The 27,251-nt window shown below is 45.0% G+C and overlaps 1 protein-coding gene across 2 annotated transcripts in view; it reads right to left on the minus strand.

Moving 5' to 3' along the window:
• Positions 1-11,646: 11,646 nt before the first annotated feature.
• Positions 11,647-27,251, minus strand: part of LOC119966251 — a 142,089-nt gene continuing 126,484 nt past the window's right edge. For both annotated transcript variants that reach the window (XM_038797613.1, XM_038797612.1), the window contains exons 16-19: positions 23,098-23,205; positions 21,497-21,803; positions 20,641-20,874; positions 11,647-12,668 (exon numbers count right to left, since the gene is read on the minus strand). In XM_038797613.1, coding sequence (XP_038653541.1) covers positions 12,601-12,668; positions 20,641-20,874; positions 21,497-21,803; positions 23,098-23,205 — 717 coding nt within the window. In that variant the 3' untranslated portion in view covers positions 11,647-12,600. The remainder of the gene's footprint in view (positions 12,669-20,640; positions 20,875-21,496; positions 21,804-23,097; positions 23,206-27,251) is intronic.

Consider the following 27,251-nt stretch of genomic DNA (forward strand, 5'->3'; position numbering starts at 1 on the left):
CAGACGCACCACCAGCACCCATGGTTGCTCACCCACCCTTGGCTTTCTCCTTAGTGGTCAATGTGCGCGATCTCGGTGGGGTTGTGGTGGTGGGGGGGGGGGGGGGGGGGGGGGGGGGGGGGGGGGGGAGGACGAGTGGCAGAAAGCTTTCTCACCTATCAGCTTCTGCAGCATCTGTGTGACATACTCGGAGGATTGCAAACCCTCCAACCTGTCAGCCATCAAGGAAAGCTCTGTTTCCACCGAGGCCAGCCGGTCCTCATTGTCGGCAACGGACTACTCCATTTTCTGGGCGACGCACCTTGAGCCTCTAAACCACTCTCTCCACTGCCGCCTTAATAGGATCAATAGCCAATACCAGATCTTCAGACGTTTCCGACACACACATCTCCCTCTCTCATACACACACATACGCCTCCCTCTCTCACACACATTTTCATCTCACTTGCACACACGACTCCCTCTCTTTTTTAAAAAAATTTAGATTACCCAATCATTTTTTCTAATTAAGGGGCAGTTTAGCGTGGCCAATCCACCTACTCTGCACATTTTTGGGTTGTCGGGGCGAAACCCACGCAGACACGGGGAGAATGTACAAACTCCACACGGACAGTGACCCAGAGTCGGGATCGAACCTGGGACCTCAGCGCTGTGAGGCGGTTGTGCTAACCACTAGGCCACCGTGCTGCCCTACGGCTCCCTCTCTTTATCGCACACACACATCTCCCTCCCTCTTTCACACACGTCGCCTCTCTCTGACACATCTCACACACACAAGCATCTCTCTCACACACAAACCTCTCTCTCACACACTCACATATGTCTCTCTTTGTCCCTCATAGTGCCAACTCCCTCCCTCTCACGCACATACAAACATCCCCAAAGATCTCTCACTATTAAGATCCCAGACCAGACCCCAACAGTGGCTAGGATACTAGAAACAAACCCCAATGTTGTATTTCATTTTGTTAGACTGTGAGAAAAAGATACCTCGCTCCAGGAGTTATTTCACACAAAATAGGGATCATGTATATTAAAACAAACTTTATTACTAACACATTATTAAAATATCTTTAACATCACACAAGAAAACAGCTTACAATTACCCCAAAACAATGCTAATGAATACAGTGGCAGAATGACCCTTGTTGTACCTGGAAAATCTCAAACAATTTCGACTAGTGTATTGATCAAAAGTTTATCCAGATGTCTTTATTGCCGAGACAAACAAAGGACAGCACAAGTGTATAAATCAAATAACTTTATTAAACAAACGGTAAATATCAGTTATTCTAAAATGATCCCAAAATATTACTGAAAGGTCCCAATATTCTCAATACTACCCTTACCCATGAACTCAATCTGTGAGTTCAATTCTCTGAGAATCACAACACACACTCACCTCCTCACAGCCCTCTCTCTCACACTCATACCCCTCTCTCACATGCACACCCCTCACACCCATCTCTCCCACACTTACCCTCCTCTCACACACTCACACCTTGTTACACACCTAGACCCCCACACACTTACTCCCCTCTTTTGCACATGCTCATCTCTCTCATACACATGCGCATACCCCTCACACACACACTTAACCCTCTCTCTCATACACACTGACCCCTCATTATTTTTAAAAATAAATTTAGAGTACCCAATTCATTATTTCCAATTAAGGGGCAATTTATTGTGGCCAATCCACCTACCCTGCACATCTTTGAGTCGTGGGGTGAAACCCATGCAAACACGGGGAGAATGTGCAAACTCCACACGGACAGTGACCCAGAGCTGGGATCGAACCTGGGACCATGGTGCCGTAGGGCTGCAGGCCTAACCCACAGCGCCACTGTGCTGCCCTGTGACACCTCATTCTTATTCTCCAAAGCCTGCTCCAGTCCCCGCTCAATCCCATTCTCTGGTGCCCTTTCCGGCTCGCTCTGGCACCCGTTCCAAGGCCTTCCTCCTGAGGCACACGCCGGCTACTGCCCTGCACCCCCCCCCCCCCCCCCCCCCCCCCCCAATCCGCTCCAGGGTCTGATCCAAGGTCTACACTTCCCATCACTCTGTTGTGCATGCACATCCAATTAGACTCTCCAGTTAGAAATTAGATTTCTCCAGAGATCAGCCTCTGATTGGTTCAATAATCTTTTCAAATGTGCCAGCCCCGCTGCAGACCCTGGAAGGCACCTGAAGACACCCCCCCCCCCCCACCCTTATGCAGATCCCAGCTTGGAAACACCTGGAATAAGGCAATACACTGGATCTATAGATCTGCAAGAAGCAAGCATTTGGCTATATATAGGAATACATACAAATTAGCATGTGTAGGTCATTTGGCAAATTGAGGTATTTGATGAGATTATGGCTAATTTGATTGTGATCTCCTCATCTCTACTGTCCTATTACCTCATGTAATGCTCGACTTCCTTGTGAATCAAGAAAATAGACCATTAAAATATCCAACGACACTGCCTCCACTGCTCAATATATTATTAAACTGGAGATTGCAAACATTTGTGGTTCAGAGATTCTTGGTGTCCTTGAGTTTTGGGCAGCATGGTAGCTTCACAGTGCCAGGGCCCCAGGTTCGATTCCCGCTTGGGTCAGTGTCTGTGAGGAGTCTCCCCGTTCTCCTCGTGTCTGCGTGGGTTCCCTCCAGGTGCTCCGATTTCCTCCCATAAGTCCCGAGAGACGTGTTGTTAGGTAATTTGGACATTTTGAATTCTCCCTCTGTGTACCGGAACAGGCGCTGGAGTGTGGTGACTAGGGGCTTTTCACAGTAACTTCATTGCAGTGTTAATGTAAGCCTACTTGTGACAATGGCATGCAGGTACAGAAAGTGACAAGGAGGGCAAATGGAATATTGGCATCCACTGCAAAGGGAATCAAGCATAAAAATAGGGAAGTTTTGTTGTAGGTGCACAGGGCATTGGTGAGATCAAGGGTGCCAGTTTCAGGTTTCCCAATCCAGTGGAGAATGGAGCATTGTCTGAAAAATGGGATTGCCGTCCATTACATGCTCCACGGCAGTGGCACCGTGCAAATGGATCATTTGCATCTGATTAACAGGCTGAAGTCCAATGCCCTGGACTTCCTAGCCAAGATTCACGTGGGCGTGAATTGGCTCAAGCATGTTTTTTTTCTTCCTTTTTCAAAATTTATAGAATAGAACTTATAGAACAGTACAGCACAGAACAGGCCCTTCGGCCCTCGATGTTGTGCCGAGCAATGATCACCCCACTCAAACCCACGTAACCCGTAACCCAACAATCCCCCCATTAACCTTACACTACGTGCAATTTAGCATGGCCAATCCACCTAACCCGCACATCTTTGGACTGTGGGAGGAAACCGGAGCACCCGGAGGAAACCCATGCACACACGGGGAGGACGTGCAGACTCCACACAGACAGTGACCCAGCCGGGAATCGAACCTGGGACCCTGGAGCTGTGAAGCATTGATGCTAACCACCATGCTACCGTGAGGCCCCACGGTACGCACGGTTTAGAGTACGCAATTCATTTTTTCCAATTAAGGGGCAATTTAGCGTGGCAAATCCACCTACCCTGGGTTGTGGAGCGAAACCCACGCAAACGGGGAGAATATGCAAACTCCACACGTCCAGTGACCCAGATCCGGGATCGAACCTGGGACCTCGGTGCCGTAAGGCATCAGGGCTAACCCACTGTGCTATCGTGCTGCCCAGTTCAAGCAAGCTTAAGCGTGGCCCTCACATGACGAACCCTGTAGTGGGCCAAGGTGGTCAAGGCGTAACAGAGGTGTCGCAAAAATTTAACACCTAATTTTTCGGTATGCCTGGTGTCGTTCCTGGCATGCTCTCCTGCACTCTTCATTGAACCAGGGTTGATTCTCTGGCTTGGTGGTAATGGTAGAGTGGGGGATATGCCGGGCCATGAGAGATTGTGGTTGAGTACAATTCCTCATTTTTAATTTAATTTCATTTCTGCTGCTTCTGATGGCACACAGCGCCTCATAACGAACAGAGTCGCAAAGGGATTCGTTTGGTGGGAGTCAGACTCTATGTCATCATCTTCTCCCGGCTGCCATACTCTCGACTGGAGTAACTTTGCCAAAGCTGCATGGTGCGAATTGGGGTCCATCTCATTGTTCCGTATGAGCCTGAACGAATTGTCTCGGTGCAAGAATCGTGTGTCAAGGTTGGAGCTATTGGGGTTCAATCCGTAATCGCCAGGCGGTGGGTCTGGGTCAGGGGCTTTTATGTATGTGATCTCAAAGGGGTCACTGGAATCGTGCGCGTAATCGCCGGGAGTGGGACCTGGTACAGCGGGATAGTCGTAACGTGGTGTGCTGTGCCTGTCATCAGTGCTGTCGCTATCACTGTCGCTGCTGGTTGGGGGCGGGGTGAGGCGGAGTCGTGCCTCTGGGGGCGGAGTTGAAGTTGTGTCTGAGGATGGGTTGGACTGGCTGGGGGAGGGTAGGAATGCCTCATCTGTGGGCGGGGCATGCTCGTCTGCTGCTGCGAGCAGGATGTTGTGTGTGTGGTTATTCTGCGAGCCATAAGCCTTGAGCTGGTTTATGTGAAACCACGCAGACTTTCCATTGGGATATGTAATCTTGTATACCGTGGGGCTGACTTTGTCCGAAATGGAGTACGGTCCTGAGAATTTTGGGAAAAGGAATGTATTTGGGTTGTGTAGGGAAAGCATCACTTGCTGCCCTACTGCAAACTCAGTGGCATGTACTGTCTTGTTGAAACAGGCCTTGCTCTGTTTCCTCCGTGTCCCAAGTCTCACAGCTGCTACGAGTTGGGCTGCCTTAATGTTCTGAATCAGCTGCTGTACAGCGTTTTCATGTGTGAGGGCTGTCACTGCGGGGCTGGCCAAATCCAGTCCTAATAAATACTCTGTCCCTTTCATGGGGTGTCCGGTCATGAGGGTGTGGGGGTTGTATCCTGGTGGACGTGGATACCGTGTTCCATAAAAACATTAACGCAAATGGGAGAACCGAATCCCAGGTGCTGTTATTCTGCTGGAACATTTTCCTGAGGGTAGCCTTCAATGTTCTGTTCATTCTCTCTACAATACCACTTGACTGGGGGTGGTATGCTATATGAAACTTTTGTTTTATCCCGAAAATTGTGAGGACGTTTTTTATTACACGTCCTGTGAAATGGGAGCCTTGATCGACACTATGCTGCGGGGTAGTCCCCATCTTGTGAAGATGTGGTGGGTTAGGATTTTTGCCGTAGTTTTCGCTGTATTCGTTCGTGATGGAAAAGCTTCCACCCATTTTGTGAAGGTGTCGATGACCACCAACACATACTTATATCCATTTCTGCAAGGGGGTAGGGGTCCTATGTAATCAATCTGGAGATTAGCCCAGGGGCATTAACAGGGCAGGTATGACTAAGTTGAGCCTTTTTTGCATATCTGTCCGGATTGTTCTGTGCACAGATCAAGCAATTTTCAATATAGTGGGTGACATCGGCTTTTAAATTAGACCACCAGCAGAGCGGTCTTAGGTGGGCTAAATTGGGTTCAATACCTTGATTGTCATGGAACTGACAAATGATCTGGTTCCTGTCCTGCCTAGGAACTACATTAATGCCGTCTTTCAAAATCACATCGTCATGTGTGGCTATTGCGTTTTAAACTTATCATACGGGCTGGGAAGGTTCCCTTTAAAACTTCCCTGAGTTTCTCATCTTCCTTTTGGGCCTGTGCTAAATCCTGTATGTTGGTCTATGAGACCTGAACTGCGTGTACTGGGTTGCTTTCGGGGGGTTCCAAAAATAACCATGCCTGGAACCTGCCTTCGCTATGGCGTCTGCATTAACGTTACCGGGGGGGGGGGGGGGGGGGGGGGGGGGAGAGAACGGTGATGATTGCGAACCTTAATAATTCCGTATTTCCTGTCTTTTGCCTTCTCTAAAATATGTCGGAGTAATGGGGCTGAGGGTAGGGGTTTTCTGTCTGCGAATCCTCTTGTTTCCCACAGGGGTAGGAATTCCGTTAGACTATTACAGACATACAAGCTGTCCGAATAGATGTCTGCTGGGGTCGGGAACGAGTCGGGGTGGTCTACAATATATGCGATCGCTGCCAGTTCTACTGCCTGCGAGCCTAAGTGTCCTGGCAACTTTAGGGCAATCTCTTCTAGGGCGCGTCCCTGCCGTCCTCTACATAAATTCCGCAACCGGTGATTCTTTTTCCAATTAAGACTGTGGAGGAGCCATCTACATACATTTTCCGGAGTGCGTACGTGTCTGTGGGCTGGGGTCCCTGGGGTGTACTACCTATTTTCCTGGGAGGTGTTTTCGGTATAAATGGGCCCGTGTTGTGTTGTGTGTAGATGATCTCACACTCAGGAGGGGAGCCTGGGTACTGCAAATTATCGGCAAGGAAAGTGTGGGTCTTGGTTCGTTTAACTGTAATGTCCTGTTCCTGTAAAAGAAGGGTCCAACGGGCTGCGCAGATTTGGCTGACTGTGACATCTTTAAGTCGGCCATCTAACAATAGCTGTGATGGGGTGTGTTCAGTGAGGCTGGTGATGGGGTCGAGTCCTGTTATGTATGCAAAGTATTGTACTGCCCAAAAAAACTGCGCGCAGGTGCCTTTCACAGGCAGAAAATCCTTGCTGGACAGGATCTAAAACTCGTGAGGCGTATGCAACGGGTAGTAATTGGTCATGGCGTTCCTGGAGGAGCACGGCCGAAAGGGCTCGGTCGGTGCTCGCTACTTCGATGGCGAACGGGGATAGGGGGTCTGGGACCTGTAGTGCGGGGGCTGTGCTGAGTGCTCTTTTTAAAGCATCCACGGCATCCGTATGCTGTGGAAGCCATTCTTAAGGTGCCTGCTTCTTGAGAAGTTCAGATAGGGGCGCTGCTTTTGTGGCAAAACCGTCGATATGGTTTCGACAGTAGCCAACCAGCCCTAAAAATGACCGGAGGGCTGAGACATTTTGGGGAGGGGCAATCTGACGATCGAGTCAATTCTCTTTTGCTCGATCGTGCGTTTACCATGAGTGATTACTGTACCTAAGTAAATCACTTTCTCTTTCAAAACCTGGGCCTTTTTGGGATTAATTTAACAACCAATCTCTTTCAGGAGTCCTAGGAGTTCGGCGAGAAGCGAAATGTGCTCTGCCTTTGTGTCTGTCTGTAGTAGCAAGTCGTCTACATACTGGACCAGACAATCGGGGTGGGAAAATTTGGCTAATCCATTTGCCAGCTGTCGGTGGAAAATGGAGGGGGAGTTGTGGAAGCCTTGTGGAAGGCACATCTACGTATATTGCTGTCCTTTGAATGTGAAGGCGAATTTGTATTGGCATGCTTTATCCAATGGAATGGACCAAAAGCCTTTACTAATGTCCAAAACCAAAATTTATTTTGACTGGAGTCCCTGTTTGAGCATGGTCTCGGGACTCGTGGCTACGGTGGGGCTGCTGCTGGGGTTACTTTGTTCAGTTCCTGGTAATCAATGGTCAGTCGCCATGATCCATCTGGTTTCCTGACGGGCCAAATTGGGGTATTGTGTGTGGAGGCTATGCCTTGGTCTAGTAAACTATCTATTACTTTCGAGATTTCTCCCTCTGCTTCCTGGGGAAATCCGTACGGCTTCTGGGGTCTGGGGTCAGGACCTGTGATATGCACAGAGCCAGCCAGTTTGCCACAGTCGTGCTTGTGCTGTGCAAATGCTGCTTTGTGTTCCTGCAGGACTGCCCTAACCTGTCTGTCTGAACTAATGGTTCGAGGGTCGAACCAGAAGTCTCCTACTGAGCTTATTCTGTCCTCGTACTCTCCAACTGTGAGCGTGGCGGGAGCTTGTGATGCCTTTGCCATTTTCCAAACACACTTGTTAAATGGATCAAAGGAAAGGTTGTGGGAGCTCAAAATCAATCCCTAGGATGTGTTCTGCTGTGCGGGGCAGATCAACTAAAACTATCGGGTGCTTGGTTGTAATGTTGCCTATCTGTATCGCTACAGGAGCTGTGATGGGTCCCTGTTGTAAATGACCTGTAAAGCCGCTGAGTGTGATGTTGCCTGTTGTGGGCCACGTGTCTCTCTGAAACATCGTGGAGTAATTGAGTGCGGTGCGGGACCCTCCTGTGTCCCAAAGAAATTCTACGGGCTGTCCCCGGACTTTGCCTGCTACGACCGGTCGACCAGACTTGTCCCAAAGGGTGTCGCAGACCCAAGTTGGGGAGCCCGAACACCGTTAGTCGGTGCCGTTCATGTCTCCATTGTCTGAACGGGTGCTAACGCTATGAATCGGCTTTTATCTATTCCTATTTAGGGTGCCTGTCTGCTGCTTTTGTGGCGCGTTTCACTCTCGTGCAAAGTGTCCTAACTGTCCACAGTTGTAACACTCTTGTGATTTGGGCTGGGTGGTCTGTTCCTCATTTACCCATGAGGGGTTCTGGTGCGCTTTAACTGGATTCATGTCTGCATCTGCCTGTTCTTCCTCGGGTTTGATAAATGCGGTTTTGCCATGGACTGATTGCTCCCAAGCGCGGGACAACCTTTCCAAAACCCATTTTTCATTGTGGGCCTCGTCTGAGGGGTCATAATTTGCTCAAGCTCCCTGTTGCACGAGAGACCAGGATTCGAGTCCATTTAGCCATATTATCTGCAGACAAATGGGCGCGGTCTAATTCTCCAAAAACTGCAGTAAAGTGAATCCACAAGCATCCAGCAAACACTGTGGGGTGCTCTGTTTTCTTTTGCCGACATTTGTTTATACCTTCTACCGGGTCCCCTCTATGTAGCCGATCACATCAAGGATCGCTGTGTGCATTTCTTTGTGGGTGCCTCCTCCTACATTCTTTGGGTCGGGAAGGGCTGCCACGACTGAAGGGTCGAGGCTTAAAACTGTGAGCTTTACCTGCTCTCTCTCGTCCAGGCCGTACATGGTGGTCTGCTGTTTAACTTTCGCGAAAAACTGGTGGGAGTCTGATGTGGGGAGAAACGGTGTAATTTTTCCACACGCGTCTCATAATTGGGTCACGGTTAACGGGGTTGTGAAAAGGAAATCTGCCTCTCCTTCTGCTGCGGCCCTGCGGTGTGTGGTTACAGGGTTCACGGGGGTATGTTCTGCCTGTTCAGTGGGAGGGGGGAGTTGGGGTGCTGTCCTTTTCTGGGGTTTTTCCTGCGTACATGATCCATGTACGTATCTATGGGCCGTTTCATTCAATTCCTGCCAATCGGGGCCGTTTTCCTGATCTAATTCCTGAATGTACTCTGAAATCCATTTTTAACTGAAAGCAGGGATTGCAATTCTGCAATTTGCTTCCGGCACTTTGCGCGGTCAACGGAGCCCTGCCTTTGTTCCGTTGTGGAAGTATGGAGTGCTCTTAGGGCTGCTTTCAAATCATTGCACTGTGTCTGTAATTTCTCTACCTGTTGCTTGGTTTCTTGTCTTACCAAGACTGCACATTGTGTGTCCTGGTAGGCCTTATCATACTGCGTCTGGAAGCTACTTAAGTGCGCGAGACAAGACTGGTGTGCCCTCTTGGCATCATCCACCTCTGTCCTTTGCTGCTAATTTCTCTCTTTATTCTCCTTCTCTACCTCACTGGTTCTATCTCTCTCCTCTATCTCTCTATGGAGCGTCCTAACAACCTCCTCTGTGCCTCGCAATTGTGCCAGACAGGACACGATTGCTATTGGCTTGCTTTTCCCAAGCTCTTCTTGTGTATCTCTGACAGCTTCTCCCACCAAGTATGTCCTATACTCCCGGGACCTGCTTCGTCATTGGCGCAGAATTCGCTCCAAAGGGGCCATCCTTTCCCTTTGAGGTGCTTTCTGATCTCGTCTTCCCAAACGGGACACTGTTCTACTCTACTGGTCGCTGCGACCTCAAATTCCTGGGGGTTCATAAGGCGTTCCATTGCCATTTTTCTCTATCTCTGGGTTCTCTACTGAATTTGGAACAGTGGTGATGTAAACACGGGTACGACTTACGCTATTTTCTGGCCTACAAAACTCCTGACAGTTTTACGCAACAAAATCTCTCAGGTTTACCTTATATCCCTGTTAGTATGCATGCATTAACACACTTCCGAATCTCAGAGGCTTGATCAGTATTGTTCAAACGCTTGTGGTTTTTCTGTTTCTAATTGGATATCTAAATCAAAGTTTAGGTTCTCTCGGAGGGTGGGGCCACTTCTAAATCGAGTCCCATCAGGAGTCGCCAGTAAATATTGCTTGTTGTGCTCTTTCTCTAATTGGCTCTGTCTATGGCAGTTAATATGGTTGCCTTCCTTAATTCTAATTACATTTGCTCAAGAGTCATCAGGTATCTTTCGATACCGCCACAAGGTTCAAAACCAAATACTGATCAAAGACTCGATACACCAGTTAGTAAGTTCGAAATCAATGCTCATTTATTTACACACACAGTCAATTATACTCGTGCACAAACTCTACTGACTAAACTATCACTACTACTAAAAGCCTATACTTAGCTTTGGGCGCCCACTCAGTCAGAAGAACAATGGCCGTTGTCCGGTTCTGAGGCTGCTGGGGTCGAACTGGTACGGAATAGTAGCCAGGAGCGTCTATCTCGCAGCGTGCGTTGACTTTGGACTTGCTTGTTCTGGTGCAGCTGCTAAGCAGGCCTCTCGGCGCTGAGAGCCAAGGCCAAGAAGAACAATTCTCTCTTGGGGGCTTCTTCTTATACCCAAAGGGGCTTTGCGCGCTTTTGGGCGGTCCTTGAACTTGGTCCCAATTAATTGGACAGTATCCTGATGATTGGTATCGATTTCCTCCAATAAAGGAGTGGTTGCCCCGATTGCTGGGAGGGCCCTAGGTGGCCATTGGCCTGCTTTGTTCTAGTCTCCTCTGGCGCCGGGGCGTCTGCTTTAGTATAGTTTGCTTAAATGTTTCTCTTTTGTCCCCGGAGATGGCTCATTAGTATGCTAATGGTTTTGCAGTATCGGTCTGGTCTGGGAGCTGCAAACTCCAATCAACAGACAAACCTTGCACCTGCTTACTTTCTCAGCATTGTCCATTTTTCCCTTCATTCTCTGCAAGTGTCCATTTTGTAATCAGGATGTGGCCACCCCAGGTGGCTACAGAGAGCACGATATAAATCTTATGGGGGGAAAAAAGACTTGGACAAAATCGAGACGACATGCTGGACAAGCCTTGGGAGCACTGGCAACCATGGCATCCTTCAATCTGGAAAATAGTAGGGGCGAGGGACGAGTGACTTGACGAAAGTTGTCTGTAGAAGAAAAGTTGTACTTGTTCTCCAGGATGATCCAGGAGCAATATGTGGTTTTGACTGGGAGCAGACGGTAAAGCATTTTTTGTGATTGTTGCTCAATGTGACCTAGCAAATAGCAACAATTTCAATTGTGTGCCAAGTTTCCTCAAGTCCCCTGACATAGCTTGCGTGTGTCAGGGGTGAGAGTTAGTGACAGATTTACAGGAAACAAAAGTGGGATGGGGTGATGAAGCAGATTCAGGGCAAGAGGTATTGTGATGAATGGGGCATTAAAGAGATTGGAACTTAGGAAGTTTGGAGGAGGGAAGAATTGCTGAACGGTGCAGGGTGCAGTCTCTTTATCATCATTGTGTATACAAACAAGAATACTTGCATACAAAGATTCATTAGTATTTTGTCACATTCTGTAATTGGCAATACAAGCTAAAATTCGCATAGGGGGTTGAATAAATCTTTATTTTTGGTTCAATGCAGGGGTGGTGGTTAAGAACATTGACACCTGGCCATGTCATGCAATCACAAAAAGAATATGACAAAAACAGTTGCTTTACGAAGTTACATAACAGGAAAAAATCTAACCTCAATTGAGGCAAGACTATTTAAAAGCTAAACAAGCAAAGCAACTTTAAAATACATTTTACATTGTACGTTGCCAAGTTTAATGAAGCTACATCACATAAATTCTTCAATCCCAGTATTCTGGTAACCTATGAAATCGCTTACAAATAAATGACTTGTAAATTTCAGATCTATCTACATTAGCCATCTTATGCCAGTAAAATGAATGAAAAAGTAAACTGCAGACTTACAAGGATGTTGAAACTCTACACACATTTAATTAACTCTTCCGAACAAATTAAAACACTAAATTTCAAATAATCATTTATGTCCTAGAACACAATAATACACTGCTCTTGACATTTCTTTAACTTTGAATTTAAAATTTTTATGAGATTATAGAAAGACAATGGAATTAAAAAAAAATTATATACCTAGAATAATGTGACTGTCAACACAGGCTACTCAAACAGATGTCACTATACTTCACAAAATACAACGGTATTAGGTTACAAATGTACTAAAGTTTTGAAGTTCCATTGTACAGTGCGTACCCCACATGTAGAACAAGTCAAACAAAGCATTATTAGCAAACATCTCAACATTAAGAAAAAGAACAATAGACCAACTGACATTGACCATGTTTTACCACCCCTACCCAAAAATGAAAAAAACATTTATTTCTTATAAGCTCGTCTAGGTTTGTAGTAAATTTTGAAATTTCACCAGTGGACTGCAGTATGAATAAAGCTCAAAAGGTCACAATCAGATCTTTACAGTGCCTGTGTTCTTCTATGAACTCCAACTCCATTTATTCAACTGGTGCTGACCTTAAGTATGAACATTCTTCAACACACCAGCCTCTACCAGCACATTAACCAAGACAGACACCTTTACACCTGAAAAAAAACCACATGAAGCACAGAGCAATTTAAGAGAGATTTACTAAGTATGAGAACCAAGATAAAGCCCTTACATTAGAATGAGCCAATTAAATTGCACAAGATTGAAGCATTGTAATTTTATATCCCTGTTCAAAAAAGGAGTGATAAGCATGATATACAAGAACAGGAAATGAGAGCAGAAATAAACCATACAGCCCATTACGCCTGCTCCACCTTTCAAATGATCATGGCTAATCTTGGGCTTCTTTTCATGGTTAAACCTTCGATTCAGAGACATCACAAATCTGCCTACCTCGGCCTTAAAATATATTTAATAACAGAGCATCTATAACCCTCTGGGGTTAACAGTTCAAAAAGACTCATAACCCTTTAATAAGTAAGGAAACTTATCATCTCAGTCCGAAATGACTGCCCCCTTGTAGGTTTCCCAGCCGAGGAAAACAACATCTCAGTATCCACCTTGTCAAGCCCCTTCATAATCTTGAATATTTCAATGGGATCATCTCTCATTCTTAACTCGAGAATATCTTTTCAATGTACTCATCCTTTCATCGAAGGACAATCCTTTTCATTCAGGGGCCAAACTATGACCCAGTCAGTTTAACACTGATGGTAGCAGATGTTCAAGAGACTATAATGCAGGACAGAATTAGCTGTCTCAGCATTGTCCATGTTTGTTCCCATGTTTTTCCAAGTTCTTTGATGAAATAATGATGGACTTTCAAAAGGCATTTCATAAAGAAGCACCCAATAGACTGGTTAGAAAAATTGAAGCCCATGGATTGAAGAGCAGTGGTACTGTGGATTTAAAACTGACTAAAGTATTCAAAGCAGAAACCAGTGGTAAACAGCTATTTTCAGACCAAAGACTTTCACATATATTAATAACTTGGAAATGGGTACATAGAGAAAAGTTTCAAAATTTGCAGATGACCTAAAACTCCAAAATAATATAAAGTTAAGAGGTTAGCAGAAAACTTCAGGAGGATATGAACAGGCTGATGAAATGGGCAGCCAAATGCAGATGAAATTCAATCCAGGGAATTGTGAAGTAATATTTGGAAGAAAGAATGAGGGACAATATGAACTAAATAATGCAGTCTTAAATGGGGTGCAGAATGGAGGGACCTTTGACTTTACATACACAAATCTTTGAAGACGGTAGGAGAGGCTAAATTTAAAAAAGCATATGGGACCCTTCGTTTTACAATGGAGGTGAAAGATCAGATCTTTCGATGTGAGGGACCTTCACCGGTGTTGTGCATTGGGATACTTCATTAGTCCTGCTCTGTGGATATGGGTGTTAATTGCCCAGGAAGTTTAAACTTCCAATGGGCAGATCTGCACCACCTAAGCCCTTCAAAAATGCCTTCAATACTGACCACAGATTTGGAGATCTGGGCTTGTTGTGCAATGTTTACCCAGATACTTGCCCTAGTATTGTTCCACTGTTAATTTTGGTATAGGTCAGTGATTAACAATAAAGCCAGGGCAGCACGGTGGCATAGTGGTTAGCACAACCGCTTCACGGCACTGAGGTCCCAGGTTCGATCCCGGCTCTGGGTCACTGTCCGTGTGGAGTTTGCACATTCTCCCCGTGTCTGCGTGGGTTTCGCCCCCACAACCCAAAAATGTGGAGAGTAGGTGGACTGGCCACGCTAAATTGCCACTTAATTGGAAAAAATAATTGGGTAATCTAAATTTTTTAAAAAATAAATAAATAAAGCCCACCCCACCCTACCCCCCACCACTCCCTAACCTGACTAGCCTCCATCCCAAATCACTCCCCCTCACCCCACTAACCCCTTCACACTTTCTGGAATACAGCAGCTGATGGTGTAATAAAGGAGTGTGGGTTCTCTGTTGCCCCTCTTCCTCAGTTCTCTCTGTGATTGGCTGAACTGAGGAATTGCTGTTGTGGCAGGGACAGGAATTCCCGGTTGCAAGGACAGGGCTTCCTAGATGATGATCTGGCCCATAGAATAAGAAGCAAGGATGAAGTCAAACATTTTTAGAGAATGCAATGAGACCAGAGCTGAGGGCTACCAGTTATGTGGCGAGGTTAGAGAAGCCAAGTTCTTTTTAGTGAAAAGAATGTTAAAGGGAGATTGGACTGTCATGGGTTTTGATATAATAAATAGAGAGACGCTGTTTCCAGTGATAAGACAGTTGGTGATTAGAGGACACAGCTGTAAGGTAAAGAATCAGAGGCAACATTGTGATTTTTCTTTTTAAAAAATAAATACATTTAGAGTACCCAATTCATTTTTTTTTCCAAGGGGCAATTTAGCGTGACCAATCCACCTAACTTGCATATTTCTGGGTTGTGGGGGTGAAACCCACGCAAACACGGGGAAAGAATGTGCAAACTCCACAAGGACAGTGACCCAGAGCGGGATTGAATCTGGGACCTCGGCGCCGTGAGGCCACAGTGCTAACCCACTGCGCCCCCGTGCTGCCCTGTGATTTTTCTTTTGATGCAACAAGTTATAAGTTGGAATACACTGACTGAAATGGAGGTGCAAAATGATTTAATAGCGGGAGTGTATAATTAATGGAAGAAACAGTCTCTCAGAATCTACCTGTCAAGCCACCTCAGAATTTGATATGTTTTAATAAGGTCATACCTCATTCTTTTAAACTCCAATGAGTAGAGGCCTAAACTGTTCAAACTGGACAACCTCAGCAGGTCTGACAGCACCTTTGACAGAGTCATGCAGACTTGAGACATTAGCTTCCTTTTCTCTCCACAAATGCTGTCAGACCTGAGACTGTCCAGTATTTTCTGTTTTTGTTTCAGTTTCCAGCATCCGCAGTAATTTGCTTTTATCTAAACTATTCACCTTTTTTCATAAAATAATCCCAAAAATAAGACGAGTGAACCTTCTCTGAATGACCTCCAATTCAAGGGGGCGGGGAAGAGTCTGCTGAGGGAAACCTACCAGGCTGGGCACTTGGCATGGGCCACTTCTGACATTGGTTAAATTCTGGTGGCTGCAGGAATTAAACCCACTTGAAGGTTTCAAATGCTACCCTCCCACCTGCAAACTAACTAGCGGGGCAGCGTTGTATCAAGCCCAACGTGTGGTCTCGCCATAGCCCAATGCTGTTGTAGCAAGCGTTCCTCAGCTTTTACGCTTCACCCCATTTCCTAAACACATGCTGTACCTGCATGCTAACTTTTTGAGGCTCATGTAGGAGGACACCTCTGTATATCAGTATTTTGAAGTCTCTCTGCACTTAGACAATACTGTGTCTTTCTATTTCGGATAACCTTGCAATTGACAACATGATATTCCATCTTTTGTCCACTCTCAACCTTTCAATGTCCCATTTCAGACTCTTTGTATTCTGCTCACAACCTGCTTCCCCACTTACCTTTCTACTGCCAACAAATGTAGCTACTATATACCTGGCTTCTTCATCCCAATCATTAATATAGATTATAAATAGTTTTGACTCCATCACTGATCCAGTGTCACTCTGCTAGTTCTTTTTCCAATAATTTGCAGAAAGTCAACACCACTGGCAAGGCCAGGATAAATCAATCATCCCTAATTGCCCTCAAGGTGGTGATGGCAAGTCACCAGCTTCAAACGCTGTAGTCACTGTAGATATAGACACTGCTGTCAGGAGGAGAGTTACTTGCCACAGAATTCCTAACTTCTGGCAGGCTCTTGTAGCCACAGTATTTATATGGTTGGTCCAGTTCAGTTTCTGGTCAATGTTAATCCCCAAGATGCTGATAGTGGGAGATTCAATGTTGCGAACATCACTTAAAGTCAAGAGAAGATGGTTATGTTCTTCCTCGCTAGAGACTGTCATTTCCATGTAACTTATTTCCTGCCACTGTTACTTGCTGTTTTTCAGCCCAAGCCTGAATGTCGACCAAGTCTTGCTGCATGTGACCATGGACTGCCTCAGTATCTGAGGTGTGCATGACACTGAACAACATGCAATGATCGGCAAACATCCAGAATTAAAGGCTCTTCATTTGAATGCACACAGAATTTGTAACAAGATGGCTGAATTAATAACACAAATTTAAATAAATGAGTATATGATATGATAGCCATTACAGAGACATGGTTGAAAGTGACCAGGGCTGGGAATTGCATATAATCTTTATTAGTGTCACAAGTAGACTTACATTATTAACACTGCAATGAGTTACTGTGAAAATTCCCTATTCCCATATTCAAGAGTATTTGACATTTCAGAAGAAAAGTGAGGTGCTGGTAATAAAGGATGAGAGTACAGGCTCAGAAGAGCAAAACATAGAATAAGTTTGGGTGGAGATTAGAAATAGCAAAGGAAAGAAGTCACTGGTGGAAATAGTTTATAGGCCCCTAATAGTAGCTAAGCTGCAGGGCAGTATAAATCAAGAAATAATAGGACGTGTGAGGAAGACACTGCAATAATTGCGGACAACTTTAATCTTCATTTAAATTGGCAAAGGAAGCCTGAAGGGAGAGTTGAAAACATTTATTTATTTGGGACAGTCGCTTAGGACAATTTGTTCTGGAACCAACAAGACTGTTTTAGACCTCATTAGGCAGGATGAATTAACGACCTCAAAAGGATCATCCAGGCAAGAGCAATCTTAACATGAATAACTTCACATTATAGGGAAGGTTAGAAAATTTGGATAAGCCCATCCTCCATACACTTCCTTCAAAAACTTAGAATGCAAGTCATTCAGACCAGGCAACTTATCCCACTCTAAGAATCCTTTCCAGTATATCCTGGCCATCAATTTTTCACCCCATCTTTACCTCTAGCATCTTCTATATCTTATCAAAATGCTGTTTCTTAGTAAAGAGCGATGTAAAGTACCCATGGAGTATTCTAGCCTTGTCCTCACAAATAGGACCAACCTCATCTTTTACTACTCATATATATTTTGTTTGCGGGTAGAATATTCTTTGGGTTCCCTTTCATGCCAACTGCCACTCTTTCTTTTGTGCTCTCTTTGACAATCTGATATTCCTCTTCACTTGCCCTTTCAACTTATTGTATTTGGATGACATCGCCATATCCACTTTCAGAAGAGGATCTCCAAGTCATGCTTGACACCTTCGTAGAAGCATACTAAAGAATCAGGTCTTAGCCTCAACCTCAAGGAGATTAAAGTCCTTTACCAACCCAGGCGGCACAGTGGTGCAGTGGTTAGCACTGCTGCCTCACGGCACCATGGACCAGATTCGTTCCTGGCCCGAGGTCACTATCTGTGTGGAGTTTGTACATTCGCCATGTGTCTGCGTGGGTCTCACCACTACAACCCGAAGATGTGCCGGGCAGGTGGATTGGCCATGCTAAAATTGCCCCTTAATTAGAAGAAAAAGAATTGGGTACTTTAAATTTTTTTTTAAAAAGAGTCCTTCACCAACCCATCCCAGGGCAAGATCCGGGCTCTCCCGCCATCAAGATACAACTGAGAAATCCTGCCAAACATGAACATTTCCCCTGCTTGGGAGCCACTTCTCATCTAAGTCTGACAGTTTATGCAGAGATCCAACATCGTATCCAATTTGTCGCCTTAGGACGATAGTCTTTGACAACTGCAACATCCGTGCTGACACCAAGGTCCTCATGTACAAGGTACATCCTTTCAACTCTTCTGGAAGCCTCACAAATTTGGACTATGTACAGTTGGCCACTCAAGGCCCCGGAGAGGTTCCATCAATACTGGCGGAGGCAGATTCTCCACATAAACTGGAAGGACAGGCGTATTAACACTGGTATCCTTGAATGAACATACGCCAGCATCGAGGCCATGATTATCTGTAACCAATTCCGCTGGGATGGCCAAGAGCTTAGGATGTTAGGAGTCCTGACTGCTAAAGTAAATCTTCTTTGCCCAACTCAAGAAAGGAACTTCTTTGCCCAATTCAAGAATGGATCCCGAACAAGAGGAGAATAAAGGAAGCGCTTCAGACACCCTGAAGGCGTACCTGAAGAAATGCAACACAAGACGCCAATGCCTGGGAGACCCTGGCTTTGCATTCCCTACCTTTCACCCTTGAACTGTATCTAAAGCTGTATCTGAAGTATCCCCTCCTTAAAGAGTTCCATTTTACCCTGGGTAGATCCCTCTCATTCCATTGCAATGAGCCCCCTTCTTAATTTAGAAGTTCCATTTAGATTGTTCCCTTCTCCATTACAAATCCTTACAGTACACTGACACAGGTTGTGGAGGCCAAGTCACAGACTGTCTTTAAGGCAGAGACAGACAAGTACTTGATTAATAAGAGGATCAGGGGTTACATAGAACATATAGTGCAGGAGGCCATTCGGCCCATCGAGTCTGCACCGACCCACTTAAGCCCTCACTTCCACCCTATCCCCATAACCCCTCCTAACGGGGAGAAGGCAGGAAAATGGGAGAAACATAGCAGCCATACTCGAATGACACAGCAGACCTGATGGGCCAAATAGCCTAACACTGCTTCTTTATCATATAGTCTTATGGTCAGGTTTACCCAAGTGTCTCCGCACAGACAGTCTGTCCACTTGGCATATCATATTCCCCAGCCGCAGATCCAGCAATGCCTCCTTCCTATTTGGACCAAGAAGAATCTGGTCAAGGAAATTCTCCTGAACATATCTCAGAAACTCCACGTGGCTTCTCTTTACTCTCAACATTATCCCAATCGATATTTGGGTCAGTCCCTCCCATATCACCACTATAGTTTTTGCATATCTGAGATTTTGCTACAGATTTGCTCCTCCTCTTTCACTATCTGGAGGCCAATAGAATACCCAAGTAACCTGGTTATGCAATTTTTCCTTTTCAACTTCAATCAAACGGATTCTATCCTCACCCCCCCCACCTTTCCAACACAATAATGGTATCCACAATCAGGACTGCCATGCCACCTTTTTTTCCCTTCCATGCCTTTTCTGAACACTTTGTATCCTTGAGTATTGAGCACTTGGTCTCACCATTTTAAATGATGTTTCCATTATTGCTGCTACATAACATTCCCACACAGCTATTTATACTTGCAGCTCACCAAGCTTATTCATCCCCTTTTGTTTGTTTACATACTTGCATTTGAAATGGTCTTCATATTTCTCCTGTCCTCTGCTGCCATCTCAAATGTCACTATTTCTTCTCTTGTACCATCGAACACACACACAATGCATCTTATATTTCTTCTCCACTTCTATATTCTGCTTCTAATTCCCCAGCTCATTTCATTTAAATCCTCCCCAACCATACTAGTGCACCTCCTGTTTTGACGTTGGTCCGTGGATTCAACTGATATGCATTTGTTTAGGGAAGAAGAAATTGGGTTTTCAGGATAGCATGCCCACAGAGGTATTAGAGTTCTGTTCATTCTTGTAAAGTAGCCTGTGATCATTAGCAACGATTGTCACAGAACAGATTAATAAACCGAACAGGGTAAAAGACAATGGAGATGAGAATAGAGTTGGAGCACTACAGATCAATTAACAGTGGATGTGCGGCATGTATCGAGTGGTTAATGTAATGTATTGGACAACAGTATGCTAAGCTCCCAGTAGGATGACATCTAAAAATACAAGCACTGAAGATCAAATATTTTAACAAAATCAAAAGTGTGAAGTGGTGGATTTGATTATTATAACAATAATATTTATATATGGACGGCACGGTGGCACAGTGGTTAGCACTGCTGAATACAGCACGGAGGACCTTAGTACAGTCCCAGCCGCGGATCACTGTCCGTGTGGAGATTGCACATTCTCCCCGCGTCTGCGTGGGTTTCGCCCCTGAAAACCAAAGATGTGCAGGTTGGGGGGACTGGCCACACTAAATTGCCCCTTAATTGGAAAAAAAATAATTGGGTACTCTAAATTATTTTTAAAAAATTTATATATGGATGTAACTTAGTATACTTCTGTATTGGGCTTGAAATACTCAACTGAACTTTATTCAATTAATGTAAATTGACAAATTACGAGGACAGTCAATTCTCACCTTTCAATGCTGGATTGGTTTTTGACAGTTTAGCCAGAGTTTTGGTGGCTCTGCTAATATCCATTCCACGGACAGCCTTGAGCAGGTGTGGGGTCAAAATACCACTACGTTTTGATTTTGACAGAGCAGGGTTAAGAGTTCCAGGTTTAAGCGGTCTTCGATTTGATTGAAAACCTGGTTTTTTGTTACTTGCTTTAGACTGCAATGTAACTGCTTTCTTCCAGCCACCACCAACTGCAAAACACAACATGGTACCCAAACACATTAATATTGCTCTTACTGTACAACTTGAGAAAATCTCAAAGATATTAAAAAAACATTTCAATGTGTACTGTTTTATGGTTTCAAGTTTTATACAATCCCCAAGTGTCAAGATTTAAATAAAGTTTTACTTTAATTTAACCTGCTCAAGTTCAGGTCTACATACCAATAAAAAGACAAATGGTAAGCCAAGAATTTTACTTCAGTGGTTTGTCCTTAACGTTCTCTTAAATCTATACAAGCCTGAAATTCTCTAATATTTTGTTATAGTTCATCAATTTATACTTGGGATCATTCTAAAGAATGTGCTAATTTTTTATAGTCTGGTGACTGAAAATTAGCATAGTAAGTAGTGTGATCGGCTTTAAAGTTATTGCTAAAATGCCTCGACTTAAGTAGCATGTTCATTATTAGTTCCTTTTCCACCTTGGGCTTAATTAATTCTATACATTTCTGACCAAAAAAGGTAAAACTTCACATGAATCAGTGGTCAATTTCACTTTCCATTTGTTTTTCCAGTTACATGGCTGATTTAACTCTCCAAATGTTTCAGTCTACATCTTGTGAGGTTTGATACAAGGTTACTCAAATTTACCTTTATATTTAGGTCTGAAATCAGCTGGACCACCGGTGTATCTCGGAGAGTTTCCTGGTCCTGGACGATGCAAATCTGGACGAGGCAAGCCTGGACGTTGCAAATCTGGACGTTGCAAACCTGGACGTTGCAAACCTGGACGTTGCAAACCTGGACGTTGCATACCTGGACGTTGCATACCTGGACGTTGCATACCTGGACGTTGCATACCTGGTCGCGGCATGTGAGATTCATATCTCGAACGTTCATCTGGCATGCCAGGGGGCTGTCTCAATTCCTCATCCAATTGAGGCCTTTTATCATGGTTCTGGTAAAAGGAAAGCATGAGTTATAAATATCTCCTGGGTGCATCAAAGACGATGATTAAAAATAATCAACAGTGTAAATATTTCACACTGTTGATTTAGAAAATTAGCTATTTGAGCAGAATCACCACAACTGTTTTAATACCTTTCCACCAAAAATCCAAAACTTGAACATGGTTTTTTTTTCAAACCTTATCTTTACAACATAAAGAGACAGTCATTCTAAAAATTCATGTTGGGAGCCTGAAATTTACAGACATCTGCCAATCTCCAAACTTTCACCATCATATCTTAAAAATATAATTCCATGAAACAATATAACACAATGTCTCAGGTAAAATAAAAACAGATTACTATTCGCTGTATCACGAGTAAAATACATCCCTCTCGTCATATGTCAACTGATTTTGGGTTCAGACTACCGTCAACTAATTAAGCATCACAGTAGCAACGCATAAATTCTCACCAGAGATAAATATAAATTTGAGCAGTTACATTCACCTGGTTATCTTTTTCTGAATTTGGACAGAGGTTTGAGGCCCCCCGATGAATAGATTAATTTAAGTTGCTGACTTCCCTCTATGCAGTCTGCAACTGGACTTTTACTGAAGGGGGGGGGGGGGGGGGGGGGGGGGGCAAGAGGCTCAAAAACCTTCCTTTGGAGCTGAAGTCCCTGCAGCAGAAATTGCACTAAGAATTTGCAGGTATACCCATGTCTCTATTCTATCATTGGGAAGAATGTATCAGGGCGGCACGTAGGTTAGCACTGTTGCCTCACAGCACCAGGGACCCGGGTTCAATTCCGGTCTTGGGTAACTGTCAGTGTGAAGTTTGCACTTTCCCTCCCGTGTCTGCATGGGTTCTGGTTTCCTTCCACAGTCCAAAGTTGTGCAGGTTAGGTGGATTGGCGATTACAAAAATTGACACGTAGGTTAGGTGGGGTTACAGGGATAGGGCGGGGGAGGAGGCCTAGATAGGGTGCTCTTTCAGAGGGGCAGTGCAGACTCAATGGGCCAAATGGTCTCCTTCTGCACTGTAGTGATTCTATGATTCTAAGAAATAGTCCAGTTTTCTTCAATGGCAAATCTCAAATCTTTAAGAGCTGCATCTCACTGGCCTCTCCTTTCCCCAGCTTGAGAACCAGTTTTTGAAATGTGAGCCATTCAAATTAGAGGACCTGGGTGTCCTTTTTGCTCAAAATGAGTGCTGAAGCATTCATACACTCAGACCAAACTGACACAAATACCCCTTTCAGGATGGAAAAAAAGCCCAAATAAAATCATTTCAAATACTTACTAATCCAGTCATTGTCTTGAGGCGATATTCCATCAGTCCATCTGTGAGACTTTGTGTAACCTTCAGAGCAAAGCTTGCATCACTATCGCTAGTGATTTGAAAGTGTTGCTGTAAGACAATGCAATAATTAACTTATATTTGTTTTCTTATATATTAATTACCAATAGGGCAGCATGGTAGCAAAGTGGTTATCACTACGGCTTCACAGCGGCAGGATCCCAGGTTTGATTCCCGGCTTGGGTTACTGTCTGTGCAGAGTCTGCACGTTCTCCCCGTGTCTGCATGGGTTTCATCCAGGTGCTCCGGTTTCCTCCCACAAGTCCCAAAAACGTGCTGTTAGGTAATTTGGACATTCTGAATTCTCCCTCTGTGTACCCGAACATGCACCGGAATGTGGCAACTAGGGGCTTTTCACAGTAACTTCAATTAAGTTAAATTAAGCCTACTTGTGACAATAAAGATCATTATTATTAAATATGTTTTCTGAAAATGTAGACCATTCAAAACCTAGGAATATAACAAAACAAAACAATTTTATTTAGTATAACATAAATAGGTTTAGCACACTGGACTAAATAGCTGGGTTTTAAAGCAGACCAAGGCAGGCCAGCAGCACGGTTCAATTCCCGTACCGGCCTCCCCGAACAGGTGCTGGAATGTTGCGACTAGGGGCTTTTCACAGTAACTTCATTTGAAGCCTATTTGTGACAATAAGCAATTTTCATTTCATTTCATTTTCATATAGCAATATTAAATCAGTCAGCACTGGTCTGTGCAATACTCCTCCACAAATGAAAGTTTACAAAATACTCATCAGAGTAACATTTTTAAAATGTTGGACAAAGTCAAGTTATATTACTGGGAGAACAGGCAATGTTGGATATATAGGGAGAAACATGCCTAAATAATTGCAAGCTTGTTGATTCACCCTTTGAGTTTTCCTTCTCTGGAAAATCTCAACTACGCTGTGCTGCAAATGATTCAAAATGTTACTGTATCTTCAGTTCTTCTATGGACTCACTCATGAATAGTCAACTTCAGCCTAAAAATTACAATTATCCAATGCAGCAATTTTTACTGCATCTGAATGACTTGGTGCTCAAAAGAAAGTGCATCACAATATACTGAATACTATAAACTTAAAACATTTGCTCACGGTGAAAGTAATCTCGCCTCATGAACTCACTGGTTATTTGAATTAGGTAAATGGGGTGCTTTAAAAAAAAACACAAATGGAATTCAGTGTGATTAGAAAGGAACCAAGGGAATAACTGCAGATAGCGGGGCTAAACTTAAAAAAAAAATTTAGAGCACCCAATTATTCTTTTTCCAATTAAGGGGCAATTTAGCATGGCCAATCTACATAACCTGCAGATCTTTGGGGTTGTGGGGGTGAAACCCACGCAGACACGGGGAGAACGTTCAAACTCCACACCGACAGTGACCCGGAGCCGGGATCAAACGCGGGTCCTCAGCGTCATAGGCAGCAGTGGAAACCACTGTGCCGCCTCGTAGCTGGGCTAAACAAGAACCTGGGTGCTCTCCTTGTTGAAACCCATGAAAGTTTTATATTCCACCATCTGTGCCAATAATTTATTCTGCATTCTTACCTCCCTTCTAGTAAAAGATGTATATGCATTTTTTGTTTATTTTCCCTCGATCCACAATTTGTAAGTATGGCCCCACATGTTTAACTTGGTTATATGGCAGCAAAGATTACTTGGATCCAACGTGTCCAAATCTTGCTATTTTAAGCACTTTTACTGTGCGTCACCACTAAGGCCAAAAACAGTCAATTTTTTCTCGTACCGCATTCCCTTAAATTGTGGAAACAACCATCTTTTTCTGTAACTGAATGCCCTTCTTTTCAATAAGGGGAATCAAAACTACATGTAATGCTCTCGAAATGAAAAACAATTTTAAGATCTCTGGAATTATGTTATAGCAGTTCTAATGCAACACAACATTCTTTTTGCTCGATTAAATACAACCAGGAGCCATGTTAATGGTGACCTCTGCATGAAAACCCCTAAGATCTTGTACACGCTCAGATATCCGAAGTGCATTCCAATTTACAACATTATCCACAAACATCTCTCCACCAAATCTCATAATCTTGCAAGATCCTATATTAAACTGCATCTACCTTTCCTTTGTCTACTGATCAAGCTTATAAAAATAACCTAATTTTTTGCATTTGCTCTACCTCCTGCACTGATTTTCAACCAATATTGGTTAACTCTTCCCTTTCCGACTCCTTAAAACCTCCTTCCTTTTCTTAGTTATATACTGAAATGAAAATTAATTTAATCACCCCCATTTTTCAAGCTAGATTTTTGTTTTAGATTTTAAATAAATGTTGAATTATGGAGGGAGGGGCAGGAGGGAGCGCGAGGGAGGGGCAGGAGGGAGCAAGAGCACGAGGGAGAGGCTAGAGAGGGGGGGGGGGGACGGAGAGAGAGGGGGGCAGTGAGAGAGAGGGGGCAGCGAGAGTGAGGGCAGCAAGAGTGAGAGGGGGGGCAGTGAGAGAGATGGGGGGGCAGTGAGAGAGAGGGGGGGCAGTGAGAGAGAGGGGGGGCAGTGAGAGAGAGGGGGGGCAGTGAGAGAGAGGGGGGGGCAGTGAGAGAGAGGGGGGGCAGTGAGAGAGAGAGGGGCAGTGAGAGAGAGAGGGGGCAGTGAGAGAGAGAGGGGGCAGTGAGAGAGAGAGGGGGCAGTGAGAGAGAGAGGGGGCAGTGAGAGAGAGAGGGGGCAGTGAGAGAGAGGGGACAGTGAGAGAGAGGGGACAGTGAGAGAGGGGGCAGTGAGAGAGAGGGGGGCAGTGAGAGAGAGGGGGGCAGTGAGAGAGAGGGGGGCAGTGAGAGAGAGGGGGACAGTGAGAGAGAGGGGGACAGTGAGAGAGAGGGGGGCAGTGAGAGAGAGGGGGGCAGTGAGAGAGAGGGGGACAGTGAGAGAGAGGGGGACAGTGAGAGAGAGGGGGACAGTGAGAGAGAGGGGGACAGTGAGAGAGAGGGGGCAGTGAAAGAGAGGGGGGGCAGTGAGAGAGAGAGGGGGCAGTGAGAGAGAGGGGACAGTGAGAGAGAGGGGGGGCAGTGAGTGAGTGGGGGGCAGTGAGTGAGTGGGGGGCAGTGAGTGAGTGGGGGGCAGTGAGAGAGAGGGGGGCAGTGAGAGAGAGGGGGCAGTGAGAGAGAGGGGGCAGTGAGAGAGAGGGGGCAGTGAGAGAGAGGGGGCAGTGAGAGATAGGGGGCAGTGAGAGGGGGCAGTGAGAGAGAGAGGGCAGTGAAAGGGGGCAGTGAGAGTGAGAGGGGGACAGTGAGAGTGAGAGGGGGGCAGTGAGAGAGGGGGCAGTGAGAGAGGAGGGGGCAGTGAGAGAGAGAGGGGGCAGTGAGAGAGAGAGGGGGCAGTGAGAGAGAGGGGGGCAGTGAGAGAGAGGGGGGCAGTGAGAGTGAGGGGGGCAGTGAGAGTGAGAGGGGCAGTGAGAGTGAGAGGGGGCAGTGAGAGTGAGAGGGGGCAGTGAGAGTGAGCAGTGAGAGTGAGGGGGGCAGTGAGAGTGAGGGGGGGCAGTGAGAGCGAGGGGGGGGAAGTGAGAGAAAATGTTTCAATTATTTCAGCATTTTGGGTGTTTGGAAAAACCATTTCAGATTTAATCCAAGTCTTTCCACTGCCTCGTCAAACTTACTAATACCGCTTCAGCGAGGATGAACAGGTAGGCAAGAAAGAAAAAAAGGACCACTGAAGAGAAAGACAAAGTGAACATAAAGTTGACAGACGGGTATCACCCAGGCCTCAGGAAAATTATTAGTATACATATACACATCATATATACACGCATATTTTCTCAACATTGAACCTGAGTCACCCATTGCCAGTCTAACAGCCATTTACTTCAATACCAGTGTGTGCCCTTTAACCTTCCTCTTCACCATGTGATCATTTTTCCTTTTAAGCTATAGACCAAAGTTTTCTCAGATTTTGTAATGCAACAATTGAAGCACTCCAAGCATTTGGAAGTCCATACAAGTTACATTGATCACATCTTCAAACTTCCTCTCCCATTTATACTTTGCCTCTAGTCAAAAATTCAAATAGGATCTATCGATCAAACATAATTCCGTAGATACATATATGGCACATGCACAATTCAATCTCACTGATTC

Source organism: Scyliorhinus canicula, chromosome 5 (genome assembly GCF_902713615.1).
Source record: "Scyliorhinus canicula chromosome 5, sScyCan1.1, whole genome shotgun sequence".
Classification (NCBI taxonomy): domain Eukaryota; kingdom Metazoa; phylum Chordata; class Chondrichthyes; order Carcharhiniformes; family Scyliorhinidae; genus Scyliorhinus; species Scyliorhinus canicula.